Raw genomic sequence first — 22,442 nt, 5'->3', positions numbered from 1 at the left:
TCTTGCTGAACATTAAATGCTTGAAGAAACCAAATACATCTGGAGTTCTCTCCCTCTTAATTGTTTTAAAAAACCCCAAAAACCTTTGTAAGCATCTTACTGGCTGTGTAATATTTCATCAGATGGATATACTCTTACTTTATGTCATTACTTCCCTGTTGGATATTTGTTTTTAGTGTTGTGCTGTTATAAAATTATACTCTTTAATCATCCTTTGTATTTTTGTGTTTTTAATTGCCGTCTTAGAAATAGATTCGATATCAAGTTTCTAGGTTACAGACAATGCTGCCTAACTTTTAGAAAGGTTGTTGGAGTTATATTTGTCAGACTGAGATATTCTTAATTTTTACATCTTGTTAATTTGTAAGAGAATATTGACATATGTTTAAATTTATTCATTTCTGTGCTTCTTACTGATGAAATTGTTTTTGAGATCCTTATTCCAAATAACTTACTGATGAATTTTTAAAATATTTATTAGCTGTTTATAAAAAATATAAGATGTGACTTTAGAGGATTTTCCCACTTATCTGGGATATATTAAACAGGAAAGACAAAGAAGGACTTAGGAAAATGAAGTTTGGAAGTGTGTGTTCTGTTGACATTATTTAGTTTTTTTATAGTACTGCAAAAAGTACATTTAATTTAATTTTGCTGCAGGTACAAACCCGTAGTGCTGATGAACCCATGACAACATTTGTTGTCTGTAATGAATGTGGAAATCGATGGAAGGTATGGACTCTCTTGGATTCATATTATATACTCACTTATAATAGAAAGATTTCTTCTGGTCTTTTCATAGGTCTGCCTAGATATCTAAATATATACAGATACGCTCACACTATCCAGTGCTCTTGTACTCCCTGACTACTTGTAATGGAATATACTATCTTGTTACCCTACTAGAAATAAAGAGTATTAACTTGACTTTACCACCTTTATTTGTTTTGGTGCAGGAAATGGGGAGTGAATCTTTACTGTTTAATTATTATATCACTGTCCTATTTATACTATATTCATTAAGTTGTTTTGACTCTTGTACTTCCAGAAAATCTAGACATGTTTATTACTTGTTTTAATGGATTTTGATTTTGGAAAATTTTTTTCCTTTGTTGAAATCAGACCCAGTGATTTTAGTGTTTATTTTAGAAATTACAGATGAGCACTGCTGTCATTTGGTAGGCTTTTCACTAAGCCTTCATATTGCCTGTGTGCTCTTGAAATTAGTCCCACACAGGCAAGTTTATATTATTTAAATGATTCATTCTTGAGGGATTTTGTGAAACAAAAGCATAAAATTTAAATTTGGGAGCAGAAATACACATCAGTACTAAAAACATTTTAATCATTATTATAGATGAGGATGTTAAGGGTGTGAGTTTGGGAGGCTTACGTGGTACGAATTTAGTCTTTGGAGTCATACAAACTGATTTTGAACTCCTTTGCCACTTCCCATTACTGAACTATATTGTTCTTATATATTAAATGTAAATAGTACCTACATTTTGGATTGTGATGAAGAGTAGAGATAATATATTTAGTGTGCCTGATAATTGTTGGTGTTCTAAAAACGCTGGCTATTTTTATTAGTTTTTCTGAAGTTTGTCGAAGATTCTTTTTTTTTTTCATTTATACTTACATAGACTTTTCAGTTTAATGCTCATTTTGAATTATTCACTTAGCTTAAAGCATTTTCTGAAAATCAGAAATGAACTAGAAGCCATTTGGGCCAGAGTCCCAAACCATATTGAGAATATCCATTTGGCTTCTTCAACTCCACTTTAAGGGGTTGGGGCCAGTACCTATTTTGTTTTATTTATTCATTAATTTTTTTGAGATAGAGCCTCACTCTGTTGCCCAGGCTGGAGTGCAGTGGCGCTATCTCAGCTCACTGCAACCTTCGCCTCCCAGGTTCAAGCGATTCTCCTGCCTCAGCCTCCCAAGTAGCTGGGATTACAGGAATGTGCCACCACTCCCAGCTAATTTTTGTATTTTTAGTAGAGACTGGGTTTGGCCATGTTGGTCAGGCTGCTCTTGAACTCCTGACCTCAGGTGATCTACCTGCCTTGGCCTCCCGAAGTGCTGGGATTATAGGCGTGAGCCACTGTGGCCGGCCCAGTACCCTTATTGCGTACAAAGATTTAGTTCTGAGCTGCAAAGATTACTGCTATTGAAAGTGTCTTCATGGTTTGAAACAGTATTTCCTACCCATCTCATGTTGCAGAAGTTGTCATTGGTCTAGGAGAGGGACACTCACCTTCTTTTTCAATCCTGTTGAGAAAATTTGGCCTGTTCTCTTGGATTTGTTTTGCATGATGGATCTTTTTTTTTTTTTTTTTTTTTTTTAAAGATGGAGTCTTGTTCTGTTGCCAGGCTGGAGTGCAGTGGCATGATCTTAGCTCACTGCAACCTCCGCCTCCCGGGTTCAAGAGATTCCCCTGTCTCAGCCTTCCGGGTACGTGGGACCACCATGCCTGGCTAATTTTTTCTATTTTAGTAGAGACGGGGTTTCACCACGTTGGCCAGTATGGTCTTGATCTCCTGACCTCATGATCTGCCCACCTCAGCCTCCCAAAGTGCTGAGATTACAGGTGTGAGCCACCGTGCCCAGCTGTGATGGATCATTTTTATTATGGTGATGAGGTGTGCAGTGCAGTTTGCTTTGAACACATGCACTTTGTGACACAGGTTTTGACATAGTACTTAACTGAATTTAAGAAAGTTCAATTTAGGATAGAAAGCTGATGCCTAGGGTGGCATATTTTAGAAGTTCAATTTTGGAATTGTTAATTTTTTTTAACCTTAAAAACATTATAAAGAGGTATTTAATAAAAATGCTGAAATTGTTTTATACAAGTTCTTTAATTATATGTTCCTAGTAGTTCTAAGTTGGAAAAGTCAGGCACTTAAGATAGGTGATTATTATGTGTGAAAAATACAGCATCGTTTTCAAAAATGCATCTTTTTTAAAAGCAATATCAGGTGTATGCTGTATTAAATGGGGAATGTACCTTATTGGTATTTAAAGGTCTTACGAAATATTTTTTCTTTTTTGACAGTTCTGTTGAGTTGGAAGAATTGGCAAAATATCTGGACCATTAAGAAAACGGACTTTGTAATTAGCTTTAAACTAGGCCAAGCAACTAGTTTTCCTGCAAATCAAATTTTTAAAGCAACTTGGGTTAGATTTTGTTTTTGACCTAACATCCCTTCCTTAAATGCCTTCTGTAGTTTCAGATCAGTAGGGAGACCATATAATAATTGTATGGTATCTGTTTCAAAACATATTTTTTCTGTTTTTATAAGTAAGTCGATATCAATTAAACTTTTGGCAATATTTTTTCTTTCTTAAAGGGGAAAATATACCTTAACTTTTTTTCTTTTACACTGTGAAACATACACAGTAGAAATTCTGTTATTCTCTGTTATTAATACATAAATGAAAATACATTTTTTTCCATATTGGCATGTAGCTACAAATATTAAAGGAGGAGAAAAGTTAATATAATTTTAGGTTTACCAAATATGGTGTGTATTCAAATAATACTTGACCAGCTTATCTAAAATGTACATAATTTTGAAGTAGCTTATGAATTTGATTTTAATTATTATGTTCACAAGCTTGGAATATTAGATATTATTTTACATCTTTAACTAACCGTGATCATCATTTCTTGTAATTTCTTGTACATGTATATTACTTGTTCTTAATAGATTTTTGGAAACAAGACTTTATTGAGATCAGTTTGGTTTTCCTGTTAATTTACCTGTTTGACTTTATAATGTGTTTTAGTTTTGCGGAAGAACACTGTTGTAGTTTAGAAGGCTTTTCATAAATCCTCTCATAGGCAAAGATGAAAACTTCCCACTATTTTTTTCCCCTCTTAGGAAGACATACTGGAAAGAAAATGTTTAGCATCTTAGTGTAGTATAGCTATTGTAAACAGTTCATGACTAGATTTTGATTCGGAAATCTATACTGACCAAGGATTAATCTTAAGGATTGTATAAATCATTAAAGCTGTGGTCTTTCCATGTGGAGATTGATAGAAAATATTTTTGTCCCAAGTCTTATTTGCTGACTTTTTCTGTCAATGAGTGAGATTGTTGAACAAACTGAATATATGGGCTATAGCAAGTAGCTTTATAGTACAGATCTTACAATTAAGTTTTACTTTTGTTAAAGTGTGTACCATTTTTTCTGTTTGGAGTAAGACAAAAATTGTTTTGACATAGGTTCCCTAGGGTACACTTGCTCTAGCATACTTTAAAGGCCACTGTTGCAAAGTCTACATTTTATGCTGAATCTGCATTCTGTCAGGCACCCGTAGAAAGACCTCAGTACATGCTTTTGCACTCTCCTTTGCTCCCTTTTTCCAATTTCTTATTGCATATCATTTTGTTGTAATACAGAAAGCAGCATTTTTAAATGTCCATGTTAAGAATTGGCCCACCGGTACCAACTCACCTCTATTTTGTCAGTTCATGGTTGAAGATTTTGTTTTATTTCAAAAACAAAGTACATTTTTGAAATAATGAGTTTCAGAATAAAATAATCTCACTTTTAAATTAAGTGATCCATTTTAAAATTTGTAATTCAATAAAGTTTTTTTTGTTGTTAAACATATATCACATTTTGTCATTTTATTTAGACATTGAAGCTTGCTTTACCTTTTGTTTAACCATACACCTGCTCTCCCCTCAACTACTGAGGTATTTCTAAAGTACAGTTTTAATTAAGTGAAGCCTGGTCTTCAGTAAAAACTACTATTCAGCAGCACTACAGAGCATGTTTTCTTTCTTATCTTTTCCTGGACCTCTGGTGATGGATGGAATGGCAGGTTCTGAGTAAATATGTGAGTGCATCCCATGTGTACACTTAATTTAATGTGAGAGACCAAATAGTGAGTCTTGCTATTGGAAAATACTAGACTTTATTTATTTATTTATTTATTTTTTTTTGAGACGGAGTCTTGCTCTGTCGCCCAGGCCTGGAGTGCAATGGTGCAGTCTTGGCTCACTGCAACCTATGCCTCCCAGGTTCAAGCGATTCTCCTGCCTCAGCCTCCCAAGTAGCTAGGATTACAGGCGCCCGCCACCATGCCCAGCTAATTTTTGTATTTTTTAGTAGAAACGGGGTTTCACCATGTTGATCAGGCTGGTCTCGAACTCCTGACCTCAGCTGATCCACCCACCTCGGCCTCCCAAAGTGCTGGGATTACAGGCATGAGCCACCATGCCTGGCCCAATACTAGACATTTGTAAAGTAATCGGAAGTAAATATTAAGGGTAATATTTTATGATGTTACTTTGAGGGCAAAGTAACTGTTAAATGAACATGCAAAGGAATTAGACAAATATACTGGCAGATAATGAAGAACCATCCTGGGGAAAGCAGAAAATAACAATCTTGGTTTTCTAGCTTATCTGGGTGATGACGAGCATTGGTTTATAAATTTTGCTAAGCTGTGGCAAAAATTCAGAAATGTTTATATTCACCCAGTCACCTAAACCTATATATAATCTTACAAATGGCAAATATTTTAAGTATTAAGAAGACAGCAAAAGAAATAACAGGCTGTGCTTTGAATTTTTATAGCTACGTAGTGGTTGTACTTGTGGGTCAAATTTTAATTTGTGGATTTGAATTGACTTTATTTCTTTTTTCTTTATTTCTTTTTTTCTTTTTCTTTTTTTTTTGGAGACAGGGTCTCACTCATTCACCCTGACTGGAGTACAGTGGCACTATCTGCTCACTGCAGCCTCCACCTCCTGGGCTCAAGTGATCCTGCCACCTCAGCTTCCTGAGTAGCTGGGATTATAGGTGCACGCCAGCACACCCAGCTATTTTTGTGCTTTTATTAGAGATAGGCCATGTTGCCCAGGCTGGTCTTGAACTCCTGGGCTAATCCAATTTGCCTGCGTCGGCCTCCCAAAGTGCTGGGATTACAGACTTGAGCCACTGTGCCCAGCCATTTCTCAAAATAAAAACTACAGTTAGAGTTGTGATTTAGAGAGTTTCACTCAACAGTTGTTCCCAGGCTGGGCTTGGTGGCTCACACCTGTAATCCCAACACTTTGGGAGGCTGAGGCAGGAGGAGTGCTTCAGCCCAGGAGTTCGAGACCAACCTGGGGAACAAAGCAAGACCCTGTTTCTACAAAAAAATAAAAAAAACTAGCTGGGCATGGTGGTGCATACCTGTGGTCTCGGCTATTCAGGAGGCTGAGGTAGGAGGATCCTTTGAGCTCAGAAGATTGAGGCTGCAGTGAGCTGTGTTTGCACCATTGTACAACACCCTGGGTAACAGAATGAGACCCTATCTTAAGAAAACAAAAACAAAAACAAAAAAACAAACCAGACCAGTGAGGTGGCTCATGCCTGTAATCCCAGCACTTTGGGAGGCCAAGGCAAGAGGATTGCTTGAGCTCAGGAGTTTGAAACCAGCCTAGGCAACGTAGCGAGACCCTGTCTCTATATAAAATTTTTAAAAAACAAAAAGTTGTTTTCTATCTCCCCTTTATTTAGTTGTATTTAGTTGTAGAAAATTAACCATTCAAAAGGAATTGTATATCCCACTGGGAAACCCAATGGGGATAATCACTGAATTACTAGTGAAAGCCACATATGAGGCCAGGCATGGTGACTCACGCCTGTAATCTCAACACTTTGGGAGGCTGAGGTAGGTGGATCACCTGAGGTCAGGAGTTTGAGACCAGCCTGACCAACATAGTGAAACCCCGTCTCTACTAAAAATACAAAATTAGCTGGGCATGGTGGCACATGCCTGTAATCCCAGCTACTTGGGAGGCTGAGGCAGGAGAATTGCTTGAACCTGGGAGGTGGAGGTTGCAGTGAGCCAAGATCGTGCCACTGCACTCCAGCCTGGGCAACAAGAGCAAAACTCTGTCTCAAAAAAAAGAAAAAAAAGCCACATATGAAAAATAAAGGACCAACGTTAAGGATACTACTTCACGGGAAATAGGACAGAGTTACTGACAAATTCCTAGGAAGTAATGGAAGAATTATGTTGAACAATGTTTAAGTAAGTTGAAGTCAATAAAAAGTAATAGTGAAATAGAGTGGAAAAAACAACTTATAATCATGGCTATATTCGATAATCAACAGCTATAACTTAGTAGAGGTGGAGTTAAGTTCTTGTGGGAAATGTGTTCACTGCTCTCTAGCATCCAGAAGAATGCCTGTCACATAGTAGGTGCTCATGAAATAGTTTTTCTTGGATATGTCTTTGTCAGTGTGTTACATGATGTTCTTGGCTGTTCAAGAGCTAAGATATAAAGAAAGAATGTTCCATAGGTTGAGGACTTGCAGAGGTAGAGTGGATAACTAATGGTTGGTCATGTTTTCGACTCCAACTTTAAAATAAGGAATGTAAGGAGTTAGAGTGTTGGGAGATCCCTTTTGGTGCTTTATTTCTGCGAAGTGATGCAGCAGTTTCAGTGTACTCTTGTACTTGTTTATCCAGCTGGAGGATGGAAATTGAAAGCACAGGGAGCTGTCTCAGGTGACTTACCTTGTTCTGATTCCTCTCCCTGGATGTTATATAAAGATAGCTAATTTTTATTTTTCCCCTTAATGGCCATGATTTCAAAGAGACACATTTCATATGTGATATCCCATACAGTCTGGTTAAATTGGTCCAAGTGTTTTTATAATTGAGTGACTGAACTACTTTGAAATAAACATTATTTGTGTGATAATGCCAATGTGAAAGTATAGCAGGTATTAAAAAAGCAAAAACTGAGAGCACTGGAGTTTGGACTGTGATAGGTATAGCTTCTGTCTCAGCATTAGTGAACTCATTAATGAACTCAGCATTAGTTCCCAAATACTTTCCTAATTTATTTAGGGGCAGCTTCGCCCCTTCTCCTCTCTACATGACTCCGGCAGGTCTCATTCATAGTGTCCCCGCTACGTCATGCCTGTCCTTGAGATTCCCATATGAACAGTGACAGCTAAGCCAGCTTGAGCTGCGTTTGGGGCTCCCTGCAGCTTTTTGCCTACTACATGCAGAGATCCTTTGTGTATGATGAAGCTGAGGGGAGTTGAAATGGAGAGAGTCCTGATAATATCGGACGTCTGGACCCAGCCATGTGGAAGCTAGAACTACTGTAGACTTCCTGCTTATGAGGGGAAAACATTTTCCTTTGTGCTTAAGCTAGTTTGAACAGGTTGCTGTCACAAGCAAGTGAAAAAAAATCTAAAATTATTTTGGGTGAATATTTGAGTTAAATAAAAGAGCTGATACAGAACATCAAAAGCTGTGAGAATACTGCTAAGATTTCCAGTTAACCTGCAGAAGCAAAAGAGATCTGGGGGAGCATTAAGGTTATGGGTTAATATCAGGCTGACTTATCTTAATGTTTTGCTGATCTGTCCATCTTTTTCAATTTTTTTATTGAGTAAGAACAGGTAACATGAGATCTACCCACTTAACAAATTTTTATACTTATAAGCACAATGTTGTACAGCAGATCTCTAGCACTTACCTTATATAACTGAAACTTTATACTCATTGAACAGCAGCTCCCTACTTCCCCTCTCGTCAGCCCCTGGCAACCACCATTCTACTCTCTGCTTCTATGAGTTTAACTATTTTATGCAGTATTTGTCTTTCACTTAGCATAATGTCCTCAAGATTTGTCCATTATCCTGATTCATCAATTCTGTCACATATGGCAGGAGTTCCTTACTTTTATGGCTAATATTTCATTGTGTAAACACACATATATATATACATATCACTTTTTTTTTGAGATGGGAGTCTCAATTTATAATGACTCAGATGATAAATATTGTGCAGAATATTCCTGCAACATTAAAAAATGGCCCCCAAACACAGGATGTAGGTATGACTTAAGAGGTCAGGTTTTTTGGAGGAGGTAAATCTTATAGAAATGATAGGAGTTTGCTGGGTAAAGAGTGGAACTTTAGAGGGAGCAGGTAAGGGACAGCAGAAACCAAGTTTTCAGGAACAGTAATGAAGGTCTGAGTGGCATATGCACCTTTTCTACACATCTGTGTTCTAGAGACTAAAACAAAAACAAAGCTGGCTAGGGAGGCAGTAGCCTGACTGCAGAGGGCCTTGCTTGTTATGCTGGGCCAAGAACTCAGTATTTGACTCCAGGCAATCAGGAACTACTAAAAGATGTTAAGGAGTGGAGGGATGGTGACAAGCAGAAATTTATGTGAGGATGACCACCTTGTAGGCTTTTGAAAGATGGATTTGAATGGGCTGAGACTGGGAGCAGGAGACCAGGAAGCTCTTTTGGTAATGATGCAGATAAGAGATGATGGGGGTCAGAAGAAAGAAAGAGACAGGTAAGAAATATTTAGGAGGTAAAATTGGCAAGGCTGGGTGATTATGTGTGGGAAGAGAAAAGGAGGGAAAAGTCACGGTTAACACCAGATAAGAGCTTAGGCGACTGACTGGGTCACTCGACTGCAGGCAGGGCCAGGCTTGGGGTAGGGAGGCAGTGGGGTCATGAGTCACAACCAAGCGCTGGTGTGTTCCACCCTCCGTGGGATACACCGGTGGAGATGGCCAGCTAGGAGCTGAGTCTCAAGTTCAGGAGAAAAGTCTTGATCCCAATTTGGTAGCCATCAGTAGATTGGTAGGTATTTTAAACAAGGGGATATGAGGACCAAGGGAAAATATACAGATTGGCAAGAAAAGGAAACCCAAGTCCATGCCTTAGGGGCCACCACATTTAATGGCCAGGTAATAATAGCAGTGACTAACGTGTAGTAAGTGCTTACTGTATTGTACATGGACTCGCTTTAATCCTCAGCAACACCAGGGATTAGCACCATTATTATCCTCAATTTCACTGATGAGGAAGCAGGCCCAGAAAGGCTGAGTTCCCACTGCCACATGGCCAGTAGAGGAGTCCAAGAGTCTGATTCCAGAACCCAAGCCCTTAGCTGCTGTGCTCTTCTGCCTGGGAAGGAAATGAAGAAGAGAATATGGAGAACTAGGAGAGCACCTCAGAAGCTGAGGGAAGTGCTGTTTCAAGGAAGGAGTCATCCATGATATCAAGAGCTGAGCAGCCCACTGAGAAGGCTGGGAAAACGGCGCTGTAGACCTGGCAGGGAGAGGCCTCCTTGGAGCAGTTGAGGGCACTGGAGCAGCTCAAGGTGAGAATGGGGAGATGAGGAAATGGAGACAGCAAGTGTGGGCTATTGTGAAAGGTCTGATGAGAAGGGGCGACAGGAGGCAGCCGTTACAGTGGAACGCGCGTTTGTTTTTAACCGGGAAATCGAGCATGCTTACGGTGTGGGAAAAAGCCAAGGTGAACTCAGTGATACAGGAGGGTGGGGAGAAACTGCTGGAACAAAGCTCTAAGTAAGAGTCTTTCATTTACCACTGTTCACCACCGCCCCTCGAGACACTCCCATGCATTTGCTGCCATATTTCCATATTCCCCGACTCTCTTACCTTTATTGACAAGGTGAATCCTAAATCTCCTTTGGGGCTCTCAGTTCTGTCTATCCTTGCAGTGATTTATCCTCAGCTATCTTTTCATGCATAATTCTCCAGGCAATCTTACTCCCCTATGTGCTGAAAAACCCCAAAATCAGTACGCCAGGCTAGACTCACCCACCCAGATCCCTCCATCCAACTGATTCCGACATGTCCTTTTATGTGTGTCTTCCCTCATTCTTAGCATGTCGATTCCTTTGGGGTCACTCAGTTATGAATACCATCTCATCCAGTGCCCTCTCTGCCTCCAACACATCCATTCTTCTTGTTCTCTGGATTTTGACTTTGGTGCCATCTCCACCAGAATCTTTCCATAACCCTTTGTGACTCCCACAGTGCTGTTCTTCCCCTGCTGTGGTTCTTACTATATCAGAGTTGCCACTGACATGTCTGTCTGCCTTTACTGAATGTAAACTACTAGAGGGCAGGGTTTATGTCTTACTCGCAATCACATCCTTTTTCTTTAGTAAGAAATGAGATTGGAAAACTTGGAAGCACATGTAAGGGATTGACACCTCAAAAAGGAGGAGAGCACATTGTTCTCTGGGACTGGACTGAGGGAGATGAGAATAGACACTGATCTATATGTTTATAGGTTGCATGGGAGGTTGAGGGGGCTTAGGGACACAATTTGCATAGTAGAGTAGGAGGCAAAATGGTTTCCTGAGAATGAAGGAGAGAGGGGCTTGGGTTTGGGGCTTGAGTTGAGTCATGAAGATATAGGCAGGCTATGGAGGGGCCAGGGAGGGAGAAGGACCCAGAGGAGAGCCATCCCCCTTGAGGGCAGGAGCACGGCGCCACCTCCTGCAAAGTAGCATCTTTCCCACTATTCAGAGCGTCCCAGATTTTGAGTGTGTTTCCTGTTCTATGTAGAGATGGGTTTCTTCAGGTTGGTCTAGGTCTACCAACCGGTATTTTTACCTATGAGAAGTTACTCTTTTTACCTATGATAAAAATAGTGGGATCTAAGGACAGAATCCTAGTCTGGGAGCTAAAAGATAGGCTGCACGTATCCCTACTTTCTTAATCTTCTATTTCCCAAATATGTACTTATGGAAAAATAAAGATTGAGATAAAATTCTTGTGCTTTATTTCTTTAAAGAATGAAAATGCCCATATTTCTTTCAGTAATAAAAATGGAAATATGCTTATTTGACAGTTTTGTTGTGAACATGACCAAGTTATGAATTTAAAAATTCATTCTTTAGGTTGGAAAATTCTGATAATAAAATAACAGTAACTCTTTTCAACAAAAGAATTTTCTAAGCACTGCTTCTGTTACCAGACACTTGAGACTGATCCACTTCAGAGCACAGTGCTTTCCATTAACCATGTAGAGATCCACATGCACACATATGTCTCCATACATACATACATACATACTGTAAGATCAAGTAGAGTGCTATTTTTACATGTAGTGGTCACATCTTTTATGAACTGTGAATTTGGGTCCTGTAATGGCACTGGTAAGTGACATATTCAAACCGAGCTTGATGGACAGAAGATGTTGAGAAACACCTGAATGTCTTTTCTTGGAGGGGAGAGTAATCAGTTACCAGACTCATGCAAAACAAAAGTGGTTCCCTTTGCTCTGGTGGATGTACCTGCTCTGGGCAGCAGGGAGCCTTCTGTGTAGCCTTCGCCACTGACAACATGCTACTGTTATTGTAAATGCAAATACGCTATCTTTCTACAACAGCCATATCCCTTTATTTTTATTTCAAAAGTATCACTAAAGGTGGCTGCAATTTACATGGTGAATATATAGCAGTCTGTTGAAGGAATCATTTGTTATTAGAATAGCCTGAGTATTACTCCAGCAGAAGATGCTACAACCTCTAAATTCCCTGTGCTAGATGTAGCCCATGAGTTCTTTTATTATTTTATTAATAATAAATATATTTGAAAAATCCTATGCTTCAACGGATTTCTCCGATAAGGACTGAAGCAAGTCCTTATAGACAGCAGAGTTCATGAATCGAGGATATGAGTCTCTGTGCATCAGGGTGTAAATCTGAAGTTGAGCATCATCGAATATGTGTTGGGATGGCTCCACCATGTTTCTGTTGATCACTTCTCTCACCCGGGAGTCTAAGCTCACCTGTCGACAGAAACGAGTAGGAGCTGTATTAGAGACTTTAGTTGTATCTCTATCCCAAACCTAGAGCTTGTGGGGATTTTTTTGTTTTGTTTTTGTTTTTTTGTTGTTGTTTTGTTTTGAGACAGAGTCTTACTCTGTCACGCAGGCTGGAGTGCAGTGGCGCGATCTCAGCTCATTGCAACCTCCGCCTCCCGGGTTCAAGCAATTCTCCTACCTCAGCCTCCCGAGTAGCTGGGATTACAGGCACCCACCACCACACCCGGCTAACTTTTTTAGCAGAGACCGGATTTCTCCGTGTTGGTTGGTCTCGAACTCCTGACCTCAGGTGATCCGCCCGCCTTGGCCTCCCTAGGTGCTGGGATTACAGGCATGAGCCACTGTGCCTGGCCTTGTTTTTTAAATATCCCAAACCAAACAAGATCATCCAAAAAATCCAAACCACCTAAAGAGAAACCAAAAGCATAATCAACACAGTTCTCAAATGTCAGTGGCATCAGCAGTCCCCAAAGGGCTTGTGAGAGCGGTTCCTGGGCCCCACCCCAGACTCAGTAGGTGTAGGGGCCCCTGATCGCTTGTTATTTCCCACAAGTTCCAAGTGATGCTGGCGGGGCTCACACTGCTGCTTTGAAGAAAACAGGCAGCACAGACTGCCCCTTGCTCATTTGCTTGTAACATGGGGGCTGACGCCTGGAGGCCCAGGCTTCCCCTGCTGGCCCACAGTGGCAGGGCTCTGGGGATGAGTGCTGGCCTGCCTGGAGGGTTGGGCACAGGCGTGAAGTGGAAGTTGACTCAAAACCCTGGAAGGTTCTAATCACAGGGCCTGAGGGGAGACGATGCCTGTGTTTAAATTCCAGCCCTGGCTGGGTACAGTGGCTCGCGCCTGTAATCCCAGTGCTGTGGAGTTCGAAACCAGCCTGGCCAACATGGCGAAACCCCATTTCTACTAAAAATAAAAAATACTAGCTGGGCATGGTGGCAGTCGCCTGTAATCCCAGCTACTCGGGAGGCCGAGGCAGGAGAATCGCTTGAACCTGGGAGGCAGAGGTTGCAGTGAGCCGAGACCATGCCACTGCACTCCAGCCTGGGCAACAGAGCAAGACTCCAATCTCAAAAGCAAAACAAAACAAAACAAAACAAAAAACCCAACCCTGTCACTGCATAGCCGTGGGGCCTCAGGCAAAGTAAACTCTGTCCTAGTGAGCTCCTGCCCTGAAGTGGGGATGATGATGATGGTAATGTCTTATGTTTTTGGTGATTTAATGACAATTAAAGTGCTTGGATTTCACTAAGCCCATAGGCGATGTTGATTGCTCTGATGTTTGGCTCTTCCTAGACAAGGTGATCTGCCTGCTTTGGCCTCCCATAGTGCTGGGATTACAGGCGTGAGCCACCGTGCCCGGCCTGTTTTTGGTTGTATAATACTTTAAAAGACTGATGAAAAACCTTGCCTTAAAAAAAATCATGACAAAAATATGGGGAAGCCATAAATTAAAGGACAAAAATTATCTTGCTCTTTATTAATTCAAAATGAAAATAACTTTTTGGACTCAGTATTCAAACATGTCAACTGAATATTACCAATTTAACAACGCGAACTTAAGAAAGCAAAACGTACTGACGCAAAATTAAGTAAGCCAACGACCCCACCACCTGGTCTGCCTACACCAGGCATGTGGGAGTCATTTGAGATGGTGGGGTTTGCCTCAAATCCAACTCTTCCTCTCTAGTGTCTTCAGCTGGCCTAGCTAGGCCCCCGCCACGTCCATTTGGACTCCTGAATTAGTTTTCTAATGTCTTCTGCCCCTGGTCTTCTCCAAATCCATTCTGCAGCCCTATTGGTCTTTCAAAAATCAAAAATTGATTATATAAACGGGCTAAAATCCAAGGGCTTCCTAAGATAAAAATCCAGACACTTCGGCATGATGCCCAAACCTCTCCATGCTCTCCGACCACCCCTTCTCTAAGTCTCCTCCCACTGCCGGCCCCCAGCCCTAATAGTTTGGTAAGCACCCTCCCCTTCCGGCACAATCTGTGTACACTTGCAGTGATCACACAACTTCATGCTCTTCCCCTGGGCTCGCCTGGTCCTGTCTCCTGGGATGTCCCCATCCTGCTGTGTTTGTGGAAATTTCCTTTTCACTATCCTTGGTCCATCTGTAGCCTCCTTGAGTATTTTTCTCATTCTCGCCCACCCCTTTGTGGATGGCTCACCCCCGAGCCCCAATGAGTGCTGAGCGTGTGGCCAGGGGTCCTGGTCTGTCCGCCCACATCTCCGGGAGCTCCATGACAGGAGAGGCCCTGCTTCTTCAACCTGACATTCCTGTCGGCACATAGTAGGAAATAACCAATAGTTTTATAATTAGAGCTACAAGGCACCCAATTTGAGAACAATCTGACCTCCTAAATTTTATTTTATTATTATTATCTTTTTGAAATAGAGTTTTGCTCTTGTTGCCCAGGCTGGAGTGCAATGACGCAATCTCTACTCACTGCAACCTCTGCCTTTCGGGTTGAAGTGATTCTCCTGCCTCAGCCTCCTGAGTAGCTGGGATTACAGGTGAATGCCACCACACCCGGCTAATTTTTTGTATTTTTAGTAGAGATGGGGTTTCACCATGTTGGCCAGGCTGGTCTCGAACTCCTGACCTCAGGTGATCCACCTGCCTTGGCCTCCCAAAATGCTGGGATTACAGAAGTGGGCCACTGTGCCAGGGGTGGCCTCCTACATTTTAGATTTGAAGAAACTGAAACACTGACAGGTGGAAACTTGCCCAATCTCATTCATCTGATAATTTCTTGAATGTGAAAAGGCCAGCCTGGGGAAAACCTTTTCAGCCTCAGTATCACATCTGTGATGCTGCTGCTCTATAACATCAAGATACCTAAATACAAGATTTTTCTCAGAATAACAAGATAATTTTATTTAAAGGAACATCTTAGGGTGTAATATTTGTAAACAGTGTTCAGTGTCAAATGGAGACTCCAGGGGATACTTTTTCCAGAAAAATGCACAAAACTTTTCACAGATTTCAGAGGACACTTGCAGCCCCTCTGCAGGTCCACAGTCAAAGGGATCTGAAAACCGTGAATGTGGATGCAGCTGTTTGGTCATGCTCAGCTTGACCCAGAACATCAACTGCAAAATGTAGAAAACAGCTGCACCCGCATTCATGGTATTCAGATCCCTTTGACTGTGGACCTGCAGAGGGGCTCCAAATGTCCTCTGAAATCGGTGAAAAATTTTGTGCATTTTTCTGGAAAAAGTTAAAAGTAATAGCGAGGCTGGGCACGGTGGCTCACGCCTGTAATCCCAGCACTTTGGGAGGCTAAGGCAAGTGGATCACGAGGTCAAGAGATCAAGACCATCCTGGCCAACATGGTGAAATCCTGTCTCTACTAAAAATGCAAAAATTAGCCGGGTGTGGTGGTGCACGCCTATAATCCCAGCTACTCTGGAGGCTGAGGCAGGAGAATCGCTTGAACCCGGGAGGCAGAGGTTGCAGTGAGCCAAGATCGCACCATTGCACTCCAGCCTGAGCGACAGAGAGAGAATCCATCTCAAAAAAAAAAAAAAAGTGATTACTTTTGTTTAGTTTTTTGAGATGGAGTTTCGCTGTCGTCACCCAGGCTGGAGTGCAATGGCACAATCTCGGCTCACTGCAACCTCTGCCTCCTAGGTTCAAGTGATTCTCCTGCCTCAGCCTCCCAAGTAGCTGGGATTACAGGCGCCCCTGACCACACCAGGCTAATTTTTGTATTTTTAGTAGAGACGGGGTTTCATCATGTTGGTCAGGCTGGTCTCCAACTCCTCACCTCAGGTGATCCGCCCGCTTCAGCCTCCCAAAGTGCTGGGACTACAGGTGTGAGCCACTGTGCCCGGCCTATGGCAATTACTTTTGCACCAAGTTAATAATTTTACCAACAGCCTCGGGAAAAGGCATTTCGTGGTCACATACCTCCTTAGGAGAAAGTATAGAAATGTAGTCTTCATAGATTATCCTTGCTTTCTCTTCAATAATGTTTTTATTAGCTTCCTTTTTCAGTTCCTCACAGGCCATCCAGAAGAGCATATTTTCTTCACTGAATTCTGTTCGGAGGAATTCACGGAATGCATTCCTTCCTGCTGGAGTGACCATTAATTTGTCAAATGACTGAGCCCAGGCGTTGACTTCTTCCAGAGTAGGAGCAGGGCTTCGTGGAGACCAAAAGAGAGGGGGCAAAAGGGAACTGTTAGTGGTAGTTAATTGGAATTTCATCATTAGAAACATATCTTTTCCTCCTCCAAGAATGAAAAATATATGCATTTAGGCCCTTTTAGGAAGGGAAAGAACTGTTCTCATTTCCTCAAACCTTTGGGAAAAACACATGAATATGATACTTTCAAATTTTTTGCTGGATTGCGTACCAAAAGGCTTGCAAACCAAGTTGCTAGAATAACTAAGAACATGCTTGTTTACAAATGGGCACATCTTGAAATATTTTAAAAACTGTAAATGTAAAGAAAAATCCTACAACCATCTGACCCAAAACTTCCTAATCATCTGTGATGAGTTCTGTACTACGACAGAACTAAGTCAGATTTGACAACATTAAACCTCTAGAACAATAGAGCAAGTGTCTGTTTAATATATTTTAAAATTACGTAATATTTGAGAAAGAGAATATATGTAATATAAATGCAAGTTATAAATGCCACCGCTGTACTGTTCAAAGGTGACAACAAAACACTTTTTTTTTTTTGAGACAGTCTCGCTTTGTTGCTGAGGCTAGAGTGCAGTGGTGTGATGATCACAGCTTACTGAAGCCTCGACTTACTAGGCTCATATGATTCTCTCTCCTTGGCCTCCCAAGTAGCAGGGACTACAGGCACGTGCCACCACGCCCAGCTAACTTTTTGTATTCTTTGTAGAGTCAGGTCTTACTATGTTGCCTAGGCTGGTCTCAAACTCTTGGGCTCAAGCGATCCGCCCACCTTGGCCTCCCAGAGTGCTGGGATTACAGGTGTGAGCCACTGCGTCTGGCTCACTTTATAAAAAAATTATAAACATTTAAAAAATATAATTAGGGGGTGCAAGTGCACTTTTGTTACATGGATATATTGCACAGTGGTGAAGCCTGTGTTTTTAGTGTAGCCATCAATGGGATAGTGTACATTGTACTCATTAGGTAATTTGTCATCCCTTACCTATCTCCCACCCTCCCATCCACCTTTCCAAGTCTCCAGTGTAAATGAACACTTATGAATGCACCATTTTCCTTAAGAACCAGAATGATAATGTTGCATTTATTTTCCTTCTACTTCTACTTGCTACTGTCTCCTGGCTTCGTCCTCTAGGGAACTGCTATACTTGATTTTGGGCTTACCCCTTTGAGTTAATTCTTACTTCTGTCATAATTATATTGAGATCAGAAAACAGCTTAATAATGATCCTTAATATCTCTTTTATCTTGTTTCCATAGTTTCAAATGTATGTATGTAATCCTGAAAAATGTAGTCTTTAGTTTTTATTTCTTTATTTTATTTTCTTGAGACAGAGTCTCTCTTTGTTGCCCAGGCTGGAGTGCAAATGGCACGATCTCGGCTCACTGCAACCTTCGCCTTCTGGGTTCAAGTGATTCTCCTGCCTCAGCCTCCCAAGTATCTGGGATTACAGGTGCTCACCACCACACCCGGGTAATTTTTTGTATTTTTAGTAGAGATGGGATTTCACCATATTGGCCAGGCTGGTCTGGAACTCCTGACCTCGGGTGATCCGCCCACCTTGGCCTCCCAAAGTGCTGGGATTATAGGTGTGAGCCACTGTGCCCAGCCAGTTTTTTTTTTTTAATTTTATCAAAATGGTTGACTGTATGTTGTCTTCTGCAACTTGCTTTTTCCACCCAACATTAAGTTTCTTTTTTATTTTTATTTTTTGAGACAGAGTATTGCTCTGTTGCCCAGGCTGGTGTGCAGTGGTGTCATCTCAGTTCACCACAACCTCTGCAATACTCTGTCTCAGAAAAAAAAAAAAATTAGCTGGGCATGGTGGCATTGCCTGTAATCCCAGCTACTTGGGAGGCTGAGGCAGGAGAATCACTTGAACCCGGGAGGCAGATGTTGTGGTGAGCCGAGATTGCACCACTGCACTCCAGCCTGGGTGACAGAGTAAGACTCTATCTCAAAAAAAAAATAATAAGGTAAAATAAAATAAAATAAAATAAATGTCAAACATACGAGGATTTTTAGTTTACTTTTTAATTTCTTTTTTTTTAGTCTTTCTCTATTGCCCAGGCTGGTGTGCAGTGGCACGATCTCGGCTCACTGCAACCTCCGCCTCCCAGGTTCAAGCGATTCTCCTGCCTCAGCCTCCTGACTAGCTGGGATTACAGGTGCGTGCCACCACCCCCAGCTGATTTTTGTATTTTTAGTAGAGACGGGGTTTCACCGTGTTGGCCAGGCTGGCCTCAAACTCCTTACCTCAGGTGATCCACCTGCCTCGGCCTCCCAGAGTTCTGGGATCACAGGCATGTGCCACAGTGCTTGGCTTTATTTTTTAATTTCTAACTTCTATTTGAATTGTATTGGTGTCAATACAGTTTGATTAATTATGTTCCTTGAAATTTATTGAGATACTTTATAAGGTAATGCTTGGTCAGTTGTCATAACTGTTTCATGTTTGCTTGAGAAGGATATATATTTTCAAATGTTTAAATCCAAGTTTTTGGAAATGACCAATAAATATAGCTTATTAATTAATTTCTCCTCGTTTTTTTTTTTTTTTTTTCTTTTTTTCTGATAGAGGGTATCACTGTGTTGCCCATGCTGGAGTGTAGTGGTGTGATCATGGCTCACTGCAGCCTCGACCTCCTGGGCTCAACTGACTCTCCTACCTCAGCCTCTAGAGTAGCTGGGACTGCAGGCACGCACCATCATAGCCAGCTAATTTTTTTTGTATTTTTTTGTAGAGATGAGATTTTGCCATGTTGCTCAGGCTGGTCTCAAACTCCTGGACTCAAGCTTTCCCCCATCCTTGGTCTCCCAAACTGCTGGGACTACAGGCATGAGCCACTGTGCCTGGCCCAAATTTCTATAATTTGTCTAAAATTTCTATCTGTTAGAAATACCAGTAACTAAGAAAGGAATGTGGCAATCTCCCTCTATCGTTAGCAGATTTGTAAATGTCTTGCTCTAGCAATTTTTGCTTTTTATGTTTGAGATTATTTTATTAGGTACATACAAGTTGTTACACTTTCCTAGTAAGCTAAATCCTTTAATGTTCTAGTAGTGACTTGCACTGTCCCTAAAGTGCTTTAAAATTTTTTTTAAGTCTATTTTGTTTCCTGCTAGTATGAGGAAGAAGTATAGATTAGTGGATAAAAACAGACTCTGGCCTGTAATCCCAGCACTTTGGGAGGCTGAGGTGGACAGATCACTTGAGCTCAGGAGTTTGAGACCGACCTGGGCAACACGGTGAAACCCCGTCTCTACTAAAAACAGAAAAATTAGCCGAGTGTGGTGGCCCATGCCTGTAGTCCCAGGTACTCGGGAGGCTGAGGCAGGAGAATCACTTGAACACAGGAGGCAGAGGTTGCAGTGAGCCAAGATTGTGCCGCTGCATGCCAGCCTGGGTGACAGAATGAGATCCTGTCTAGAAAAAAAAAAAAAAGATTAATGTCAATTCTTATCATTCTATCCTCCATTTATTTTAACTTATTTTTTATATAGGTTGAACATCCAAAATTCAAAAATCTAAAATCCATATTGCTCCAATATCTGAAACTTTTTGAGCATTGACATGACACTCAAAGGAAATGCTCAATGGAATATTTGAATTTTTGGATTTGGGATGTTCGACTGGTAAGTATAATGCAAATATTCTGAAATCTGAAAAAATCTGAAATCTGAAACATTTCTAGTTCCAAGCATTTTGGATAAGGGAAACTCAAACTGTGTTTCAATCTCCTTGTTACGTGGGTCTTTTTGGATACCTTCAGGTTCACTAATTGTTTATTTAGTTGTATCTAATCTATTTCAATCATCAATTTTTTAAAAATTTGAACAATAATATTTCATTTTTAAAACTTCTATTTCTTTTCAAATCCTCCAGGTCATTTTTTAAAGAAATGTGTTAACACGCTGGGCGCAGTGGCTCACACTTGTAATCCTAGCACTTTGGGAGAACGAGGTGGGCGGATCACCTGAGGTCAGGAGTTCGAGACCAGCCTGGGCAACATGGCGAAACCCCATCTCTACTAAAAATACAAAAATTAGCTGGGCATGGTGGTGGGCGCCTGTAATCCCAGTTACTTGGGAGGCTGAGGCATGAGAATCGCTTGAACCCAGGAGGCGGAGGTTGCAGTGAGTCAAGATTGCACCACTGTACTCCAGCCTGGGTGACAGAGCTAGACTCCATCTTAAAAAAAAAAGAAATGTGTTAACAGTGTTTATTCTCTTAGAGGTTAGATCACTTTCTTTACTTATATACCATTTAATTTTTGGCAAGCATCTATAGCTTTTTCTTTCTCCCTCTCCCTTGATTGATTGATTGGTTGATTGATTGAGACGGAGTCTTGCTCTGTCTCCTAGGCTGGGGTGCAGTGGTGCAATCTTGGCTCACTGTAACCTCTGCCTCTGGTGTTCAAGCAATTCTCCCTGCCTCAGCCTTCCAAACAGCTGGGATTACAGGCGTGTGCCACCACGCCCCGCTAATTTTTATATTTTAATAGAAAAGGGGTTTCACCAGGTTGGCCAGGCTGGTCTCAAACTCCTGACCTCAGGTGATCCACACGCTTCGACCTTCCAAAGTGCTGGGATTACAGGTGTGAGCCACCGTGCCCAGCCACCGTATATTATATAATATACTTTTATTTTTAAAATATAACTGTTTCATGTTTGCTTGAGAAGGATATATATTTTCAAATGTTTAAATCCAAGTTTTTGTAAATGACCAATAAATATATATACTTTATCTTATATATAGTATATATAAATATATATCTTATATAATATATATAAATATATATAAATATATATATAAATATATATACTATAGTATATAGCTAGTATATATAAATATATATACTATAGTATATAGCATATGTAAATATATATACTATAGTATATAGCATATGTAAATATATATACTATAGTATATAGCATATGTAAATATATATAGTATATAGCATATGTAAATATATATACTATAGTATATAGCATATGTAAATATATATAGTATATAGCATATGTAAATATATATAGTATATAGCATATGTAAATATATATAGTATATAGCATATGTAAATATATATAGTATATAGCATATGTAAATATATATACTATAGTATATAGCATATGTAAATATATATACTATAATATATAGCATATGTAAATATATATACTATAGTATATAGCATATGTAAATATATATACTATAGTATATAGCATATGTAAATATATATACTATAGTATATAGCATATGTAAATATATATACTATAGTATATAGCATATGTAAATATATATACTATAGCATATATAAATATATATACTATAGCATATATCTAGTATATATATACTATAGCATATATCTAGTATATATATACACTATAGCATATATCTAGTATATATATACACTATAGCATATATCTAGTATATATATACGCTATAGCATATACCTAGTATATATATACGCTATAGCATATACCTAGTATATATATACGCTATAGCATATACCTAGTATATATATACGCTATAGCATATACCTAGTATATATATACGCTATAGCATATACCTAGTATATATATACGCTATAGCATATATCTAGTATATATATATGCTATAGCATATATCTAGTATATATAA

General features: G+C 40.2%; 2 protein-coding genes across 14 annotated transcripts in view; one reads left to right on the top strand and one right to left on the bottom strand.

Moving 5' to 3' along the window:
• Positions 1 to 4,627, top strand: part of TCEA1 (transcription elongation factor A1) — a 56,715-nt gene extending 52,088 nt beyond the window's left edge. For all 3 annotated transcript variants that reach the window (XM_003780624.5, XM_054561623.2, XM_009243812.4), the window contains 2 exons: positions 661 to 732; positions 3,060 to 4,627. In XM_003780624.5, coding sequence (XP_003780672.3) covers positions 661 to 732; positions 3,060 to 3,068 — 81 coding nt within the window. In that variant the 3' untranslated portion in view covers positions 3,069 to 4,627. The remainder of the gene's footprint in view (positions 1 to 660; positions 733 to 3,059) is intronic.
• Positions 4,628 to 11,569: 6,942 nt separating this feature from the next.
• The window catches only part of RGS20 (regulator of G protein signaling 20), a 108,258-nt gene continuing 97,385 nt past the window's right edge, over positions 11,570 to 22,442 (bottom strand). For 10 of the 11 annotated variants that reach the window (XM_054561622.2, XM_054561615.2, XM_054561617.2 and 7 more), the window contains 2 exons: positions 16,560 to 16,794; positions 11,570 to 12,603 (listed from right to left, as the gene is read on the bottom strand). In XM_054561622.2, the coding sequence (XP_054417597.2) occupies positions 12,415 to 12,603; positions 16,560 to 16,794 (424 nt within the window). In that variant the 3' untranslated portion in view covers positions 11,570 to 12,414. Of the gene's footprint in view, positions 12,604 to 13,683; positions 14,444 to 16,559; positions 16,795 to 22,442 lie in introns of those variants that run through there. The other variant, XM_054561616.2, reaches the window with a different exon arrangement.

The sequence above is a fragment of the Pongo abelii genome, chromosome 7 (genome assembly GCF_028885655.2).
Source record: "Pongo abelii isolate AG06213 chromosome 7, NHGRI_mPonAbe1-v2.0_pri, whole genome shotgun sequence".
Taxonomy (NCBI): Eukaryota; Metazoa; Chordata; class Mammalia; order Primates; family Hominidae; genus Pongo; species Pongo abelii.
Note: the sequence above shows the minus strand (reverse complement) of the source record. Positions and strands in the feature narration are given on the sequence as shown.